Raw genomic sequence first — 18,788 nt, 5'->3', positions numbered from 1 at the left:
AAACAGTCACAAGGGAGTTTTGGTGGCCTCAGATGAAGCAGGAGGTGGAGAGCTATGTCCAGTCCTGCCCAGTATGTGCAAGAGCTAAACACATCACAGGAAGGCCAGCAGGACTCTTGGAGCCACTCCCTACACCCCAGGGCCCTTGGCAGATGGTAACTATGGACTTCATCACAGACCTTCCACCCTCTCAGGGGAAGACAACAGTGTTGTTGGTGGTGGATGCTTTTACTAAAATGGCTCATTTCATTCTGTGCTCAGGACTCCCAAACTCACAAGAGACGGCTCAGTTGTATGTGCAGCATGTTTACCGGTTGCACGGCCTCCCAGACAGTTTAGTTTCAGACTGAGGCCCGCAATTTATGGCTCAATTTTGGCACGCCTTGTGGCAACTCCTGCAGAGTGAGCTGAGACTGTCATCGTCCCATCACCCGCAAACGGACGGTCAGACTGAGAAGGTGAATGCCACATTGGAGCAGTATCTCTGCTGTTATGTCAATTACCAGCAAGACAACTGGACGTCCTTTTTGCCCTTAGCAGAATTCGCTTACAATAACGCAGTGCACGCCACCACGCAACAAACCCCGTTCTTTGCCAACCTGGGATACCACCCTCGAGCTTTTCCCGCACCACATGCCAGCCCTGCCATTCCAGCAGCTGAGGACTTTGTACAAGAGCTTAAGGCAATGCAGCAGTTGCTGAAGGAACAGTTACAGAGGGCTAAAATGGACTATAAGAGAGTCGCAGATCAACATCAACAGGAGGGGCGCGTGATCTGTGTGGGAGACAGAGTGTGGCTGTCCACGTGTTATCTCCCTACTAGGAAGCGCTGCCATAAGCTGGAGGACCAAAAGGTGGGGCCCTTTGAAGTTGAGGCGCAGATCAATCCAGTGGCTTTTCACCTGAGGCTGCCTCCCTCCTTCAAGATACACCTGGTGTTTCATCGCTCCCTGCTTACCCTGGAGCAACCCCCTGATCCCCACCGGGAGCCCGAGGTGCCTCCACCCCCCGGTAGTGGTGAATGGACAAGATGAATATGAGGTGGTACAGATTTTGGACTTGCGGAGGCGCTGAGGGCGGCTTCGGTACTTGATCCACTGGAAGGGGTACTATCAGTTGGAGCGTTCGTGGGAATCAGCTGATGATTCCTACCTGGACAAGCCCAAGCCCAGGGGGTGGAGGGAGATGGTGCATGGAGGGGGGGGATGATGTTGCGCCCCAGGCGCAAGGGAAATTAGATCAGGGAGAGGAATCAGATGAAGATGGGGTCCCTGGGGATGTTATAGGAGGGGGGGGCTCTGTCAGTCCACAGACTTCCTCGACCATCCCTCCTGCAGAGGCAGATCCCGCCCCGTCTGTGAGTTCCCTGTCTGATCCATTGGGAAGCGACCCTCCGCGTGCGCCAACCCCGGCAGGTTGTATACGAGCGGCAGGGCTTTGGATGCAGTGTCAAATCTGCCCCCCTGCTTGCTGGACCCTGCTGCTCCCCAGCTCGGGTTCAGATTACTGTGCCCAGTACACTTAAAATGAATATGACTTAAAAATGCATACATCTTGCTGGATCACATTCTATACTTACGTTCTTTTCAACCTTTTCTGTAAAAAGAACGCACATATAATTCTCTCTTTATAATTTCAAACATCTGAGTTATAAGCCAACTCAGACTGTCAGTATATGGAATGAGATAGCAGACCAAACATACATAAATACTCCATTTATTTATTTATTCACATTTGTGTCCCACCTTTCCTCCAAGGAGCTCAAGGTGGCATACAAACATGGTTTTCCCCATTCTGATTTCATCCTCATGACAGCCCTGTGAGGTAGGTTAGGCTAGGAGACAGTGACTGTCCCAAGGTCACCTAGTGAGCTTCATGGCCAAGCAGAGCTTGGAAAAGTTACTTTTTTGAACTACAACTCCCATCAGCCCCAGCCAGAATGGCCACTGGATTGGGCTCATGGGAGTTGTAGTTCAAAAAAGTAACTTTTCCAAGCTCTGCCAAGAAGGGATTTGAACCTTGGTCTCCCAGGGCCTAGTCTAGCACCCTAACCACTACGCCACACTGGTTTGTATCCCTGCAGCATTTTAACAGATTCTGATGCTGAATTAGGGCACTTTTGGGCCTCACTGTTCTCTAGGAAAACACCATATCTCAGGAAATGGCTGTATTTTTCCGTCCCTGCTTGGCATCCTCCTTTGCCGAACATTTTAATTTATAATATTATGGCTAGGGCAGCTTGTACCTGGGAACCCTCTGTTGACAATCTGTCAGAAATGTAAAGCTATAATCCATCTCCCTTTCTTCCCTTTCCTGGTTTCAGAGAAATCCTATGCCAACTCCATATTCCACAATATATTAACATAATCTGTATTGCAATCAATTGTAAAATTGTCCTTGACTTCCATAGAGGTGAGACTGAATATAAAAATCAATCTGCTGTTGTGCAATTTGACAGAGAAAACAGAGAAAGGATCTACAAGCTCTTAAGTAGTCTGCAATAACAAAATTCTTGTTATGAATGCATTAATTGTGTAACAAAATCCTCTTGTGCTATGTGCAGGCACAATTTAAAATAATAATACAACACTTGGTTCACAAGGTTAATGCCACAATATAAGCATTGGCTTTTTATATGATACGTGGGGGCACAAGGACCATGCTATACCTCTTCGTCATCTGTGATTAAATTATCTCAGTTGTTGCACTGATCCTACTCAAATAAGTGAGGTAGGGAAGACATGTGGATTTTATGCAACTAATGACTAACAAGTGTGTATTGCACATACACAAAAAATGCCTGGAAAAGTCCTAAGTACAAATTCCTTTTTCCTCATCATTCACGTATATGCCATCTGATATTTAGTCTTGTACAGTACTTTGAATGCCTGTGGGATTTTAGGGTTTGTCTGACATTGTTCAGCCAAATAGAACTGGAACCATTTTAAAGTATGCCCTCGGGTCCATACTAGACAGAGGTCCAAGGAGGATACCACAGTAGATAAGAGCTTAGAAACACTGCAAATGATTGAAGAATGATTGAGCTATAAGTAAAATATATACTTGATAAACAGTTTTTACTATTTGCTGCGTTTTTAAATTGAGGTTTTTTTCTTCAATACAGATAAAAATAACCTTTTAATGTTGAAATATGCATAGTAAATATAGAGACATGACTTTTGTAAAAAGTATAGAGAAGTAATGATTAAAGAAAACACGCCCAAACATCTTGCTTTTATGTTTAATTTTCATGATCTCAGCTAATTCTGAATTTAACTCTGTTAAACTTAAGTCAGTCTATTCTGAAAGTAATTAAACACTGCACTTCTGTACTTATCTAATATTTATGTGGATAGTTAACAACTGATGTCCTCCTTTAAACCATGCTGAGGTTTGCATCTTTGCAAGAAATAGTTAGTTTTGTTTCACATCCCTGAATATGAATTTCTGAGGATTTAGGGTGCAATCCAACTCAAATTGATGCTGGGCTGAGGGGAGCTGGATATGGCGGACCCCTGACAGAGCCAGTAGGGTCCTGGCTCTGCTAGGCTATGCTGGCAGATGCCCCTCCACTGTGGTGGAGTTGGGACGCTGCTGTCCCAGCCATGGGCCTGCCAGGGAAGCCCAGCCAGGCAGAAGGGTTGCCAGTGGAAGCCAATGTAAGGCCCAAAAAAGGGACATTCCAGGAGTGTGTCAGGCTGGGCGGGGGGAATTATACAACATCCAACTCCCATTCGGAGTGCTCCTGCAGGTTCTGATCTGGGCTAAAGTTATGCCAAGGGAAGATCAGTCTAAGAAAATAATTCTAATGGATGTCAATGGAACAGGGGTATTCGTGAGAACCAGCTTTTTCTTTTCCAATTATGCGTGCAGCTTCCAGTTGAGCTGACATTCTGCCAGCTCAGCAGCTCCTGAATGGGAAATGGATGCTCCTCCTCCACCAGCACCCCTTCTGCCGGCTTCCCATGAGTTGGATTGCTCTGTTAGACTATATTTACAAATCAATTGAAAGGAATGTTCAAGATCTTTTGAAAACATTACCTTAGGTGTTACATTCCTTCTTTTAAAAACCCTTTAATGTAAATTGTTGTGCACACTTCTGGGACAAATACGTTCAGCACTCTTGAGGTTCTTCTATAATCAAAAACTATTTTTAATAATCTCAGGTGAGCTGAGGTGCTGTTTGAAGAATGGCCCAAACAGACACAGGCATTAGAAAGAAATGTCAGATGTGGCACATTTACAAATACAACTGACACATCTAGAAGCAATTTTGTGTGATCATGATGGCGCAAACTTAATGTGAATTGCTGTCAGGATTCAGAGGCTGCATCTGTGTATGTGGTAGATCACCTGTTACTACCTCCCTCTTGAAAGCTTTGTCCTTAGAGCCATGTTATGTAGAACAATTTACAAACGTCTGAAGCAGCCCCTATGATACTGTAACTTTTGATTGATGGTTATAAATTCTTTTGAAAGCCCATGTGTATAAACATATCTTGGTTATTTACAGTGATCAGCCATTCTCAGGGTAGTTAGCAGTTTTCTTCAATGATCACTTTTGATTATGTTGATTACTATGATGGTTACTTTGTTTTTTGATGCAGAAGACTAATGTTTTGCTTCTCCTTTTTGTTTTGCAGTACAGAATTGGACAACTGTACATGATCAGTAAACACAGCCACGAGCAAAGTGATCGTGGTGAAGGGGTAGAAGTGGTCCAAAATGAACCATATGAAGATCCAAATTATGGGAATGGACAACTGACCGAAAAGCGGGTTTATCTGAACAGGTAAGTGTTTTTGCAGCCATTCTGCCATTGCATCATCCTGTAATGCATATGCAGATTTTGCAAGTAAAATGTTCCTGTGCAGTTTGCTTGCTTCAGGTAAGGGGAAGATGGAAAACCACTGTGTCTCAAATTATGTAGCCATGAGAGTGGCTGCATACTATAGTCAGCATGGATTTTTCGCATTCCGCAATGTTAAATTGAAAATACCCCCATGCCATTTTGATGCTTCCCATAAGCTCATATCAAAACAAAACCTTACAAACTCAAAAAACCCTTGCTTAACAACACTCTAAACTCTCATGGTGATACGCAAAACAGTCAGGGAGAATTGAGAGTTCAAAGTGTAAAAAGAGACAGAAGAAAAAACGAGACCCCTTTTGGACTTTTATCTGTCAGAGTTCTCATAATCTGTTGTAATTAATTAAAAATCAGCCATGTTCACAGAGTACCTGTAATCCTATTACTGACCTCGCCCCATACTCTAACCTTCATCTTCTGCAGTTTAAAAGTTTAAAAAATGCCTAGCTGATTTTTAATTAAATTAAGAAATTTTGCATTGAACGCAATGATAATGTTGGGCATGCTCAGTAAGAATCCATTGTTCTAAAAGCCACACTCTCGACTTGGCTTGCCTAACGGGGGGCCACTCTCACACCACACTTTGATTTCATTTGAAACAGTCATGGCTTCCCCCAAAGAATCCTGGGAAGTGTAGTTTGTGAAGGGTGCTGAGAGGAGAATCCTATTCGCCTGACAGAGCTCCAGTGGCCAGAGTGGTTTAACAGTCAGCCGCTCTGATTGAAGCTCTGTGAGGGGGAAAGGGCGTCTCCTAGCAACTCTCAGCACCCTTCACTAACTACACTTCCCAGGATTCTTTGGGAGAAGCCATGGCTGTCTAAAGTGAAATTAAGGTCTGGTGTGGATGTGGCCAGGGACAGTTCTGGTTTAAATTTGGGTGGGAGGCTACATGTGCCTGCTGTAGAATAAAAAGGTGGGGGAAACACGAAAAAAGAATGATACTGTTCACATTGTTTTCCTTTTGGGAAGGAAAGGGGCTTCCCCTCTGCCCAGTGCCCACCCACCCAATCTCCTCCCCCTCCTTGCACAGGATTCCATTTCTTACCTCCCGGATTAAAAAGCAGAGATATTCACTAACAGGCAAAAAAACCTTGCAGTTTAAGAACGTACCTATAGCCAACAGATATTTCTATCAAACTTTATCAGGCACATGTTACCAAATTCTTCCAAGCTACACAGGAAGTGGATTGGACTGTGAAAGACCAACCCAAATTGTTTTCGCATTTTGACAAATTTGTAGGGCAGTAGAATATCTCGGAGAGGAGGTCAGGTCTCGTGCTCCCCTGGTGTATTCACTATAGCTGCCCAATTTCCCTGATTTTTAAAGTTTGATAGAAATATCTGTTGGCTATAGATACGTTCTTAAACCGCAAGATTTTTTGTCTATTACTGAATAGAATTTAGCAATGTGAGTTTCTTCCCAAATGCACAGCATTTGCCATTGAAAAGAAATGTAGCATGGGAGCAGAGGAGTAGTTTTGAAAATGACACATTTTCCTCCTCCTTTTCCATTTCTTGTTAAGACAGTTTTTTTTTAGGGTTTATGTTTAGTGTTGCCCTTGCCCTTGTGCAATTATCTGTCTAATTCAACATCTGGCATGTGAGGCAGAAGTCAGCACAACTTAACCTTTCCATATAGATTAGTATAAGAATGATTCCTGTGAGAAAACAAACGATAGGGTGACATAAATAAAGACCAGGTAGGAGTGAAGATACACTGATGCTTAAAGTGTTTTTAAGAGAAGGAGTTTTGTAAGCAAGCCCCCATAAATTTAGTTGCCAGGGGAACTGCCTCTGGTGACAGGCTATGTCTTAGTCAGGTCCTTGTCAGGAAACACAGCAGCACACAGATGCTCCCCCCCCACCTCCACCCCATGGAGTCTCAGTGAATTTCAAGGAATTGCTGCTCCAATGCAACATTAGATCTCCTCGTTAGAATCCAGTGTGGAAGGGTTTTTCAGGTGGGCGTATGGTTTCTCTAGTGCTGGGATTTGGAATGGGCAGAAGCAGCACAAGAGACTTGTCCTGCTTCAGCCTGCTCTGCGCAATATGAGAGTCCCTTCTGCATACCAGAAGTTTCATGAGGGAAAGGGTGGGTGGTGCCCACAAATAATGGCTGGCTTCTGACCCAAGCCAAAGTTTTTGAATGCTGCTTATAGCATCATGGAGAGCTAGAAATATTTGGAATGCGTAGAAGAGAATTCTACTCATGGATTATTTATAAGATGAACAGCCCTGGGAAAAGCTCCAGACTTTATATATGTCTGTTAAAATCCATTTTGCACACTATATTTATCCACATCAGTTTGTCTGTGAAATGTTAAGGATTGCTTGCATGGAAAAAAGGCCCTTAGATATCAAAGGTTCAAGTCGGGATTGCACTTGCACTAATCTTCCAGTAAAATCCTTTAAGTTAAGAAGGTGCTGGAGGTTAGCTTCAGCAGTCTGGTCCTTCATGAGGTTTATGTCCCACCCAAGCTGAGGACAATCAGTCTTGGTTTTTCACTTCAACAGATTGGGAAAGCTAATTAATTCATGTTTGTCGTGGTCCCTCAGATTCTCTAATGTGTAAAGTGTAATAGAAGATAAAAGGTGCCATCTTTACAGTTGAAGCCAAGAATTTTCTCTTCTAAAAATCTGTATTATTTATTACATTTATACCCTGCCTTTCTTTTCATGATAGAACCCAAGGCGGCTTACATATGGTTCCCAGGCAGTCTCCTATCCAGGCACTGACCAGAACTGATCCTGCTTAGCTTCAGCAGAGAGTTGGCCTTATGTGCCTTCAGACGATAGCCTGTAAAGCAGATTTATTTGCCTGAAACTCCCAGAGCACCGGCTGCACTGTTTAAGTGGGGAAAAGGTGCTTTTAAAATTAAATCCTGTCTGACACAACAGTTATACTTGCCTACCTTTGTTCAGCAACAACAGTGTGTATAAAGTCAGTCTAGCTCACAACACCCAGAAAACTGATTATGGAGGTATCGTCAGTCATTACTCCCACAAGAGCAATGACCTGTTTGGGTGGCAACAGGTTTATGTCAGGGAAGCAAGGTGACATTATGAATGACCACTAAACTTGAGCATCAGAGACCTCTGTCAACAAGGTTAATGGGAGAAAATATATCTTCTTTTCAACTTGTCGTTCTGCAGTTTTTTAAAGACCTTCCTCTTTCCACAAGCCTTTTCACTAGAGACTTTATCCCAGTCTGCGTCTGTGTTGGAACTGCTTTTTAAGATGTTTTTTAAAACTTTTTTTTAAAAGGTGTTTTTAAAACTTTTTTAAAAAAAGATGTTTTTAAAGATGTTTTGTTTTAATATATTTTATTAAATATACTTTTATGATGTTTTAGAGTGTTTATAGCGTTTTTGTTTGCCACCCTGGGCTCCTACTGGGAGAAAGGGTAGGATATAAATTAATTAATTAAATAAATGTATAATATATGCATATTCTGAGGTTAGACAATGCTTGAGGGTTACTGCTTCTACTCAGATTTAGGACTGGCTCTAAATGTTAGGCTTATATCGCTCTTTAAAAAAATGCTTAAACTATTTCAATTATTTTCTTACTGGCAGTGTAACTGAATGTTGCTGCTTTGCGCATTCACCTCTGTTCCTTCAGTCCATTTACTTTTATTGAGCTTCTGTGTACCTGTGACCCTTGGTAGTAGGCTCAGCAATAGTGTGTCCATTACATCACTGTAAGGAGCCCTGTGGAGCCGTCCTGGAGTGATGAAGAAGACAACGAAGATATAGAATGGGACATGGGAGAGGGTCTTAGTTAGTTGCAACCAGGAAGTGCTGAGACAATAGGCTTCAGTACGTTTGAGAGTGACAGCTCCTTCCTCTTAGCTCCATTTACAATAGATGGAATGATGGCTGATAGCAGCCCATCCCTTTGCCTCCCCTCCAACCCCCCACTGCTCCTGCCAAGTTGTTGCTGCCACACGCACCTCCTCTAGGGGAGGAGGATCTCGATAAAGTGCCATGGCTCCCATCAACCCAGACATTCAGGCAACCTGGCCCCCATTTTTCCACCTTAGAAGAGTGATCGCATGTGCACACATTCCCATTCTGTGACACCTTCCTCATGCAAGTAGAAAGAACCTGCCTGAACCTACTTAAGGGTTGTAAGGGGGGGCAGCAATTGCTGCAGCAATGTCTTAGCTTTTAGTAGTAATGCCTGATTATGCTGTGTAGAGATGCAGAATCTTGTCTAACCTGGAACTGATCCATGAAGCATTCTAGACTGAAGTTTCTCATTAAACATACTGGAAAATAATACACCAGTGAGTCCAAGACTGATTACAATGGCCTTGGCCAGGACACTACCCTAGGCTCCTGACAGCTGTCCCCTTTCCCTAGCTAGCAACAGAATTACCAGCTGTGTTCCAATTACAAATTGTGTTAAACCAACATGCTTCAGATCCAGCCTAGGATTAACTGCTAACAAATAAGATCAGGAATAGGTTAGCTAGCTTTCACAGGGGCACCGAATTCCAAGTATCTGTCATGAGAACTATAATATATATAGCACAATGCAGCACATTACCACTTATAAGTTCCATTAAGGGTCAAATGCAGAAGAAGAGCCCCGCTGGATCAGACCAACCACTCATCTAGGCCAGTATCCTGTTCTCATAATGGCCAACGAGAAGCCTGTGGGAAGCCTGCAAACAGGGCATGAACATAATAGTTCTTTCCCTCCCCAGTTGTGTTCCCCTGCAGCTGGTGTTCAGAGACATACCCCCTCCGATACGTGTGGTAGTACACAGCCATCATGACTAGTGGCCTTTGATAGCCTTATGCTCTATGAATTTGTCTAAGCCCCTTTTAAAGCCATCTACTATATCCAGTGACAGCTAATTACATCATTTTAACTGTGAACTGTGTAAAGAAGTACTTCCTTTTGTTTGTCCTGAATCTCCCAATATTCAGCTTCATTGTATCCAGATTCTAGTATTATGATAGAGGGTGAAAAGCTTCTCTCTATTCCTCTTTTCCACACCATGCATAATTTTGTTTATTTAATATATATTATATTATTACCTGTCCTTCACCAGAAGATCCTAGGGCAAGTCACAACAAGGCAAAATACAACATTAAACAGTTTAAAATAAATTACAATCAAACCTAGATCAGGTTCTAAAAATATCTCTCTCAGGCATCAAAGGCCAGGGTGAAGTGTGGGTCTTCAGAATACAACGAATGCTATGCAGTGAAGGTGCCAGGTGCAGCTCTGTGAGGAGAAAATTCCACAATTTAGGGGCTGCCACAGAGAATGCCCTGTCCCACCCCTGAACTTCTGAGGGTGGAGGAACTACCTTTGCTGATTTTGCCGAGGGGGGGAGCAGATTTTTAAAAACAACATGGCATTCTCCTTGGAAGGCCTGCACCCCAGTAGCCCTAGTGGAGTAGCCTCCACTGAATATACATGTCCCAGCTGGAGTAAGAATTCAGTCTTGAAATGCTTTTGTGGTAAATTTTATCTTAATCCTGTTCTAGGAAAAAATGTTGGATATTTGGTTCACTCTGTAAAGCAGAAGCAGTCAGATCAAAAAGTATTGCCTGCATGCAGAGCCTCATGCTAGCTGGAGTGTTTTTCCAACCTTTTGCCGTATCTTTTGCTCTTAGGTCACATTTAGCAAAGAGAAGAATGATTCTCTTTTATATTTTCTCTTTCTGTTTTACAGTGTTCAAATTCTTAGCCACAAAACTGTTTCACCATCATACTTGTCTTGTTACTATATGATATTGCCTTTAGGCAAGTGTCAGTTCCTTGACTATTGATTGTTGCCTAAGGCAAATCTGTTAGCAAAATAACACGTCTTTATACCTTCATTTTATGTACTGTATCTCTGGAGTGTATAGTTCCACTATTTTCTAAAAAGTCATGTCATATATTCTAGCATAGGACCTCTATCCATAATGTAATACTTTCTCCCATGCAAGCTGCCAGTACATTGTTTTAGTAGCAGTTTCTAATATGATGCATTTTAAAGAAAAAATAGCTCTTAAGAACATTTTAATTTCCAGGCAGCCTTTTTCAAGGCACTCTTGATTTGGCTTGATATTAATTTAGAAGTGACACTTTTGCTAAAAATGGCAAGTATATAATATTATGTGTGTGACATTTCCTTGCTCATACAGCAGTTCCAAGAATTAATTAGTTTTTAAAAAATTGAATATAGGAATTATGTTGGTCAGAGATGACACATCTGGATGATTCACCATGATGGATGACTCGTTAGACCATTATGAGTAAATTCAAGCAATTTTAAGCTGTCTCCTGCAGAAAACGCTCATTGTTTGCCCTCTGCTCTATCCTTTCAAATGCCTTAGGAGTGCTAATTATATTTCACTGCCCAGCACAGTTTCAGTTGCAATCTGATATTGGAAAGTATTGTCTTCAATGCATTGTTCCCTTTAAATCAATGAAATTGCTTAGAGTGTGAGTTAGCACTAAATGGGCCCCATTGTGTTCTGCAGATGGAACTTGTCTATTAATTTCACAGCTAAAACTTGCAGGTCTGTTCAGTGTATTAAAAAAAACAGAGAACCTTTCCCTGAGGTTTCATTCTACCCTGCAGTGAACTCCAAAACCTAGCACACTTTATTATTTTTATGGCTTCGACTCAAATTGAATTCACGTTTGTATTGCTTTCTGAGAAACTTGATACAACTCTTGTATTAAGTCATATTATTTGTAAGCTGCAAGCTAATCTAGTTCCAAGAGGTTTATTAAAGTTCAGTTTGTTCTTAGGTCTAGTCAAAACTTTTAGAGCAGTAGTGTTCAAATTGAGTTCTTGGGGTTCTTTGGAAGCTTATAAAGTAAAGGTTATATAAATATTTTTGTTTGTTATTTTCACTAAATATAAAGGCACATCTTAATGCACACTTTACCCTAGTACATGTATTTTTGTACACTTTACTTGGCTGGAGAACTGCATTGTCTTCACAGTGGAGGATACTGGCAGATCCCTGAACCTGAACTAACATTTGTAGGAAGGGAGTCTGAGGAACTGAGGCAAATAGTGGTTGATGAGAAATGACATTCGAGGCTTATTAGACAAAATAAAAACTGACAAATTGCCGGGTCCAGATGACATTCACCCAAGAGGTCTCAAAGAACTCAAACGCGAAATTGCTAATCTTCTAACAGAAATATGAAGCTTGTCTCTCAGAACTGCCTCCATACCTGAGGACTGAAAAGTGCCAATGTAACACCAATCTTTAAAAAGAGATCCAGGAGGGATTCCAGAAATTACAGCCCAGTTAGCTTAATGTCTGCCCAAGGGAAACTGGTAGAGAGTATTATTAAAGATAAATTAACCAAGCATATAGAAGAAGAAGCCTTGCTGAAGCTAGAGTCAGCATGGCTTCTGCAAGGGAAAGTTCTGTTTTACTAACCTTTTAGATACTTTTACTTTGAGAGTGTCAACAAGCATATAGATAGAGGTGATCCAGTGGACATAGTGTACTTAGACTTTCAAAAAGCTTTCACCAAAGTACCTCACCAAAGGTTCCTCAGTAAGCTTAGCAGTCATGGAATAAGAGGAGACGTCCTCATGTGGATCAGAAATTGGTTAAGTAGCAGGAAGCAGAGGTAAGAATAAACAGACAGTTCTCCCAATGGAGGGCTGTAGAAAGTGGAGTCCACCAAGGATCGGTATTGGGACCTGTGCTTTTTAACTTGTTCATAAATAACCTAGAATTAGGGGTGAGCAGTGAGGTGGCCAAGTTTGCTAATGATACTAAATTGTTCAGGTTATTAAAACAAAAAGGGATTGTGAAGAGCTTCAAAACGACCTCTCCTGGGCTGTAAAATGGCAAAAGCAATTCAATGTAAACAAGTGTAAAGTTATGCATATTGGAGCAAAAAATCTTAATTTCACGTATACTCTCATGGGATCTGAACTGGTGGTGACTGACTAGGAACAAGACCTTGGGGTCATAGTGGATAGCTCGATGAAGATGTCAATTCAATGTGTGGCAGCTGTGAAAAAGGCAAATTCCATGCTAGGGATAATTAGGAAAGGTATTGAAAATAAAACTGCTGATATCATAATGCCATTGTATAAATCTATAGAATACTATGTACAGTTCTGGTCACCTCACCTCAAAAAGGATATTGTAGAGTTGGAAAAGATTCAGAACAGAGCAACCAGAATGATCAAGGGATTGAAGCGACTCCCCTATGAGGAAAGGTTGTAGCATTTGGGGCTTTTTGGGGGTGACATGATAGAAGTGTATAAAATAATGCATGCTATGGAGAAAGTGGATAGAGAAAAGTTTTTCTCCCTCTCACATAACACTAGAACTCTTGGACATTCAATGAAGCTGAATGTTGGAAAATTCAGGACAGACAAAAGAAAGTACTGCTTCACGCAGTTCATAGTTAAACTGTGGAATTCGCTCCCACAAGAGGCAACAATGGCCATCATCTTGGTTGTCTTTAAAAGAGGATTAGAGAAATTCATGGAAGATAAGGCTATCAATCAATGGCTACTAGCCATGATGGTTGTGCTCTGCCACCCTAGTCAGAGGCAGTATGCTTCTGAAAACCAGTTGCCGGAAGCTGCAGGAGCAGAGAGTGTTCTTGCACTCAAGTCTTTCTTGCAGGCTTCCCATGGGCATCTGGTTGGCCACTGTGTGAACAGGATGCTGGACTAGATGGGTCACTGGCCCGATCCACAGGGCAATTCTTATGCTCTTATTGTAAAATTCAGATATGTGTGAGTTTCAAATTATGGCTTATTTTTTTCAGTTCTTGCATAGTTTTGGAAAATGCAAATTTGGTAGGTTCACCTTTAAATGTGAATGGAATCAAATTTCTTCCCCCATCCTTACTGACAAGTTGATGGGGAAAGTGTTTTCCCCCTGACAATATAAAGTTTAAAAAGTGCTGTCTTAGATGCAACAGATTATTGTGGTTGTGCAATAAGAATAGGCCTATCTGATGTAGCTCTCTGCCAGGGAGATTGTCATTAATATCACTGTATTACATTAATATACAGCTGAGATCATGAGTAGAAAATGTACTCCTAATATCCATGCTTTCAGTCAAAACACTATCAACCACAAGAATAATATTTTAAAGGGAATTACTGTCAGATAATGTTTAAGATGTCAGTCTTTTACAAGAGCCAAATAACAAAAGGTCAGAATAATAATGTTTGCCAAAGAAAATTGAAGAGAGAAAGGAAAGCATTGTACAAAGCATAAATCTTTTAATTTTATTTTCTAAAATGATTCCTATTCATTTAAGAAGAGTGCTTGAGGACAGTACACAGGCTCTGTCAAACAGTTGTTTAGCAGATGGTATCACATACATATCACACGCAGCTTTAAATGTAGTAGCTCATTTTACATAGGCTGTGTTTGCGTGTCATGTTAAACCATAGTTAATCCAAAGTCCCCACTTTGCTCCTGGCCATGCCATGCTGGGAACAACAAACCACAAGCCTTGGTTTGTCATGTTGACCCAACACAGACTTGTTTGTTTTCCCCAAAGAATCCATGAGTGATAAACCACAAACAAGCCTTGGTTACTGCTCATGGTTTGTTTGGGAAAAAAAAGAAAAGAGAAGCCACAAAGCTGAGTTCAGATGACACAACAAGCCAAGGCTTTATGCTTGTTATTCTCAGAACAATATGGCCAGAAGCCAGCAAGAAGCAAAGCAGGGACTTTTGAGCATGCTGCTCATTCATATTAAACCCATAGTCACATTAACTAGGCCACCATGTGCAAGCAGCATCAAAACAATACAGCAAACGCATGTTTCTCTTTCCAAGAAAGGAGCTGTGTACATCTTTCCCCCCTTGATTTCCCCTTGACAAGGAAATGCTCTGCACTTGTTGGAGTCTGTCCCCCTAAGAGCCAGATGGCCAGGATGTAAGAGAGGAGAGGGATAAGCTGGAAGGTACAAATTAACACTTAGAGCTCCAGCAAGATGCAGGGGAGCAAAAAATGAAGTCAGCTGGGGCGGAGGGACTCAGTTGTAAGTTCTACGCCTGGAGATTTCTTCAGCAGAACTTCAGAGACTCAAACATATGGAATTAGGTTTTGAATGTCCTGTTTCTCCAGCTGCAAGAAGAAATCACATTCCTCTTGAAGAAAATCTGCCCATTTATAAATAATGATATTAATTGATTGAAATAGTTCTAGCTTCCCCTTTTGATTTAAAAAATCCTCAAGGGGCCAACAGAATATTCAAAAGATTCCCAATGCACATTGAAACAATTAAATATGAGAAACATTAAAGAGCTAATATATACTGGTCACATATTTAATCAAGCTGCAGAAACCTTAAATGTTCTCAAAATTTCTCTGGAATAAAACCACCTTGGATGTAGAGAATCTGAGAATCATTCCAAAGTCAGAATATTGTATATGTGAAGCACCCCTAAGACATGCCCGATGAACATTGAAAATCTCCCATAAGGAGATTCCATAACCTTTTTAGGGAGAATAGTCTGTTGTAGAACTACCAGTAGCAATACTGCTAGTTTCTTCTGCCCCATCTTTAACCTAAATTTACCTTTCTACTGTTTAAAAACATTCCTTCTTTTTCTACTCTCAGTAAGCATAAGAACATAAGAAGAGCCTGCTGAATCAGGCCAGTGGCCCATCTAGTCCAGCATCCCGTTCTCACAGTGGCCAACCAGGTGCCTGGGGGAAGCCCGCAAGCAGGACCCGAGTGCAAGAACACTCTCCCCTCCTGAGGCTTCCGGCAACTGGTTTGCAGAAGCATGCTGCCTCTGACTAGGGTGGCAGAGCACAGCCATCATGGCTAGTAGCCATTGATAGCCCTGTCCTCCATGAATTTGTCTAATCTTCTTTTAAAGCCATCCAAGCTGGTGGCCATTACTGCATCTTGTGGGAGCAAATTCCATAGTTTAACTATGCGCTGAGTAAAGAAGTACTTCCTTTTGTCTGTCCTGAATCTTCCAACATTCAGCTTCTTTGAATGTCCACGAGTTCTAGTATTATGAGAGAGGGAGAAGAACTTTTCTCTATCCACTTTCTCAATGCCATGCATAATTTTATACACTTCTATCATGTCTCCTCTGACCCACCTTTTCTCTAAACTAAAAAGCCCCAAATGCTGCAACCTTTCCTCGTAAGGGAGTCGCTCCATCCCCTTGATCATTCTGGTTGCCCTCTTCTGAACCTTTTCCAACTCTATAATATCCTTTCTGAGATGAGGCGACCAGAACTGTACACAGTATTCCAAATGCGGCCGCACCATAGATTTATACAACGGCATTATGATATCGGCTGTTATATTTTCAATACCTTTCCTAATTATTGCTAGCATGGAATTTGCCTTTTTCACAGCTGCCGCACACTGGGTCGACATTTTCATCGTGCTGTCCACCACAACCCTGAGGTCTCTCTCCTGGTTGGTCACCGCCAGTTCAGACCCCATGAGCGTATATGTGAAATTCAGATTTTTTGCTCCAATATGCATAATTTTACACTTGTTTATATTGAATTGCATTTGCCATTTTTCCGCCCATTCACTCAGTTTGGAGAGGTCTTTTTGGAGCTCTTCGCAATCCCTTTTTGTTTTAACAACCCTGAACAATTTAGTGTCGTCAGCAAACTTGGCCACTTCACTGCTCACTCCTAATTCTAGGTCATTAATGAACAAGTTGAAAAGTACAGGTCCCAATACCGATCCTTGAGGGACTCCACTTTCTACAGCCCTCCATTGGGAGAACTGTCCGTTTATTCCTACTCTCTGCTTTCTGCTTCTTAACCAATCCCTTATCCACAAGAGGACCTCTCCTCTTATTCCATGACTGCTAAGCTTCCTCAGAAGTCTTTGGTGAGGTACCTTGTCAAACGCTTTTTGAAAGTCTAAGTACACTATGTTGTCTGGATCACCTCTATCTATATGCTTGTTGACACTCTCAAAGAATTCTAATAGGTTACTGAGACAGGACTCCCTTGCAGCAGCCATGCTGGCTCTGCTTCAGCAAGGCTTGTTCTTCTATGTGCTTAGTTAATCTAGCTTTAATAATACTTTCTACCAGTTTTCCAAGTGCAGAAGTTAACCTAACTGGCCTGTAATTTCCGGGATCCCCCCTGGATCCCTTTTTGAAGATTGGCGTTACATTTGCCACTTTCCAGTCCTCAGGCATGGAGGAGGACCCGAGGGACAAGTTACATATTTTAGTTAGCAGATCAGCAATTTCACATTTGAGTTCTTTGAGAACTCTCGGGTGGATGCCATCTGGGCCTGGTGATTTGTCAGTTTTTATATTGTCCATTAAGCCTAGAACTTCCTCTCTCGTTACCACTATTTGTCTCAGTTCCTCAGAATCCCTTCCTGCAAATGTTAGTTCAGGTTCAGGGATCTGCCCTATATCTTCCACTGTGAAGACAGATGCAAAGAATTCATTTAGCTTCTCTGCAATCTCCTTATCGTTCTTTAGTACACCTTTGACTCCCTTATCATCCAAGGGTCCAATCGCCTCCCTACATGGTCTCCTGCTTTGAATGTATTTATAGAATTTTTTGTTGTTGGTGTTTATGTTCTTAGCAATGTGCTCCTCAAATTCTTTTTTAGCATCCCTTATTGTCTTCTTGCATTTCTTTTGCCAGAGTTTGTGTTATTTTTTATTTTCTTCATTCGGACAAGAGTTCCATTTTCTGAAGGAAGACTTTCTGCCTCTAAGAGCTTCCTTGACTTTGCTCATTAACCATGCTGGCATCTTCTTGGCCCTGGCGGTACCTTTTCTGATCTGCGGTATGCACTCCAGTTGAGCTTCTAATATAGTGTTTTTAAACAACTTCCAAGCATTTTCGAGTGACTTTGTTTTTCAGCTTTCTTTTTACCAATCCCCTCATTTTTGTGAAGTGTTTGTGAAGTTTCCTCTTTTGAAGTCAAATGTGACCGTGTTGGATTTTCTTGGCAATTGGCCATCTACATGTATGTTTAATTTAATAGCACTATGGTCAGTGCTCCCAATCGGTTCAACAACACTTACATCTCGCACCAGGTCCCGTTCCCCACTGAGGATTAAGTCCAGGGTTGCCGTCCCTCTGGTCGGTTCCATGACCAACTGGTCTAGGGAATAGTCATTTAGAATATCTAGAAATTTTGCTTCTTTGTCATGACTGGAACACATATGCGGCCAGTCTATGTCTGGGTAGTTGAAGTCACCCATTACTACCACATTTCCTAGTTTGGATGCTTCCTCAATTTCATATCTCATCTCAAGGTCTCCCTGAGCATTTTGATCAGGGGGACGATAGATCGTTCCCAGTATTAAATCCCTCCTGGGGCATGGTATCACCACCCACAACGATTCTGTGGAGGAGTCTGCCTCTTCTGGGGTTTCGAGCTGGCTGGATTCAATGCCTTCTTTCACGTATAGAGCGACTCCGCCACCAATACGTCCTTCCCTGTCCTTCTGATATAGTTTATATCCAGGGATAACCGTATCCCACTGGTTTTCTCCATTCCACCTGGTCTCCGTTATGCTCACTATATCAATGCTCTTCTCTAAGACCAAGCACTCCAGTTCTCCCATCTTGGTTCGGAGGCTCCTAGCATTAGCGTACAGGCACTTGTAAGCAGTGTCTCTCTTCAAGTGTCTTTGGCACTTGCGGTTTGGCCTGTGGTAGTTTTGCCCTTCTGAATTTATATCCTGTGCCCCTGCTCTCACAATGCCTACTTCTACACCTACCCCTTTCAAAAATTTCATAATTTCTTTGGTCTTTATCCCAGGGGGGAGGTTTATTCCAAACTGGACCTTCCTCAGCTCCTGTCGGGTTTCCCCCCTCAGTCAGTTTAAAAGCTGCTCTGCCACCTTTTTAACGCTCCCCATTTTAAAACTCATGCTTCCCATAAGTTGATGTAGAAAGTGTTCATTGAAGGTAGAAAGTGTTAGATGAAACACTTGA

At 41.9% G+C, this 18,788-nt stretch overlaps 1 protein-coding gene across 1 annotated transcript in view; it reads left to right on the top strand.

The window, feature by feature from the left end:
- PITPNC1 (phosphatidylinositol transfer protein cytoplasmic 1) overlaps window positions 1–18,788 on the top strand; it is a 223,282-nt gene that overhangs the window by 102,154 nt on the left and 102,340 nt on the right. Inside the window, exon 2 of the mRNA XM_061615570.1 lies at window positions 4,644–4,792. Within this exon, the coding sequence (XP_061471554.1) occupies window positions 4,644–4,792 (149 nt within the window). The remainder of the gene's footprint in view (window positions 1–4,643; window positions 4,793–18,788) is intronic.

Source organism: Rhineura floridana, chromosome 3, assembly GCF_030035675.1.
Source record: "Rhineura floridana isolate rRhiFlo1 chromosome 3, rRhiFlo1.hap2, whole genome shotgun sequence".
In the NCBI taxonomy this organism is placed as follows: domain Eukaryota; kingdom Metazoa; phylum Chordata; class Lepidosauria; order Squamata; family Rhineuridae; genus Rhineura; species Rhineura floridana.
This window is presented reverse-complemented; position numbering and strand designations above follow the sequence as displayed.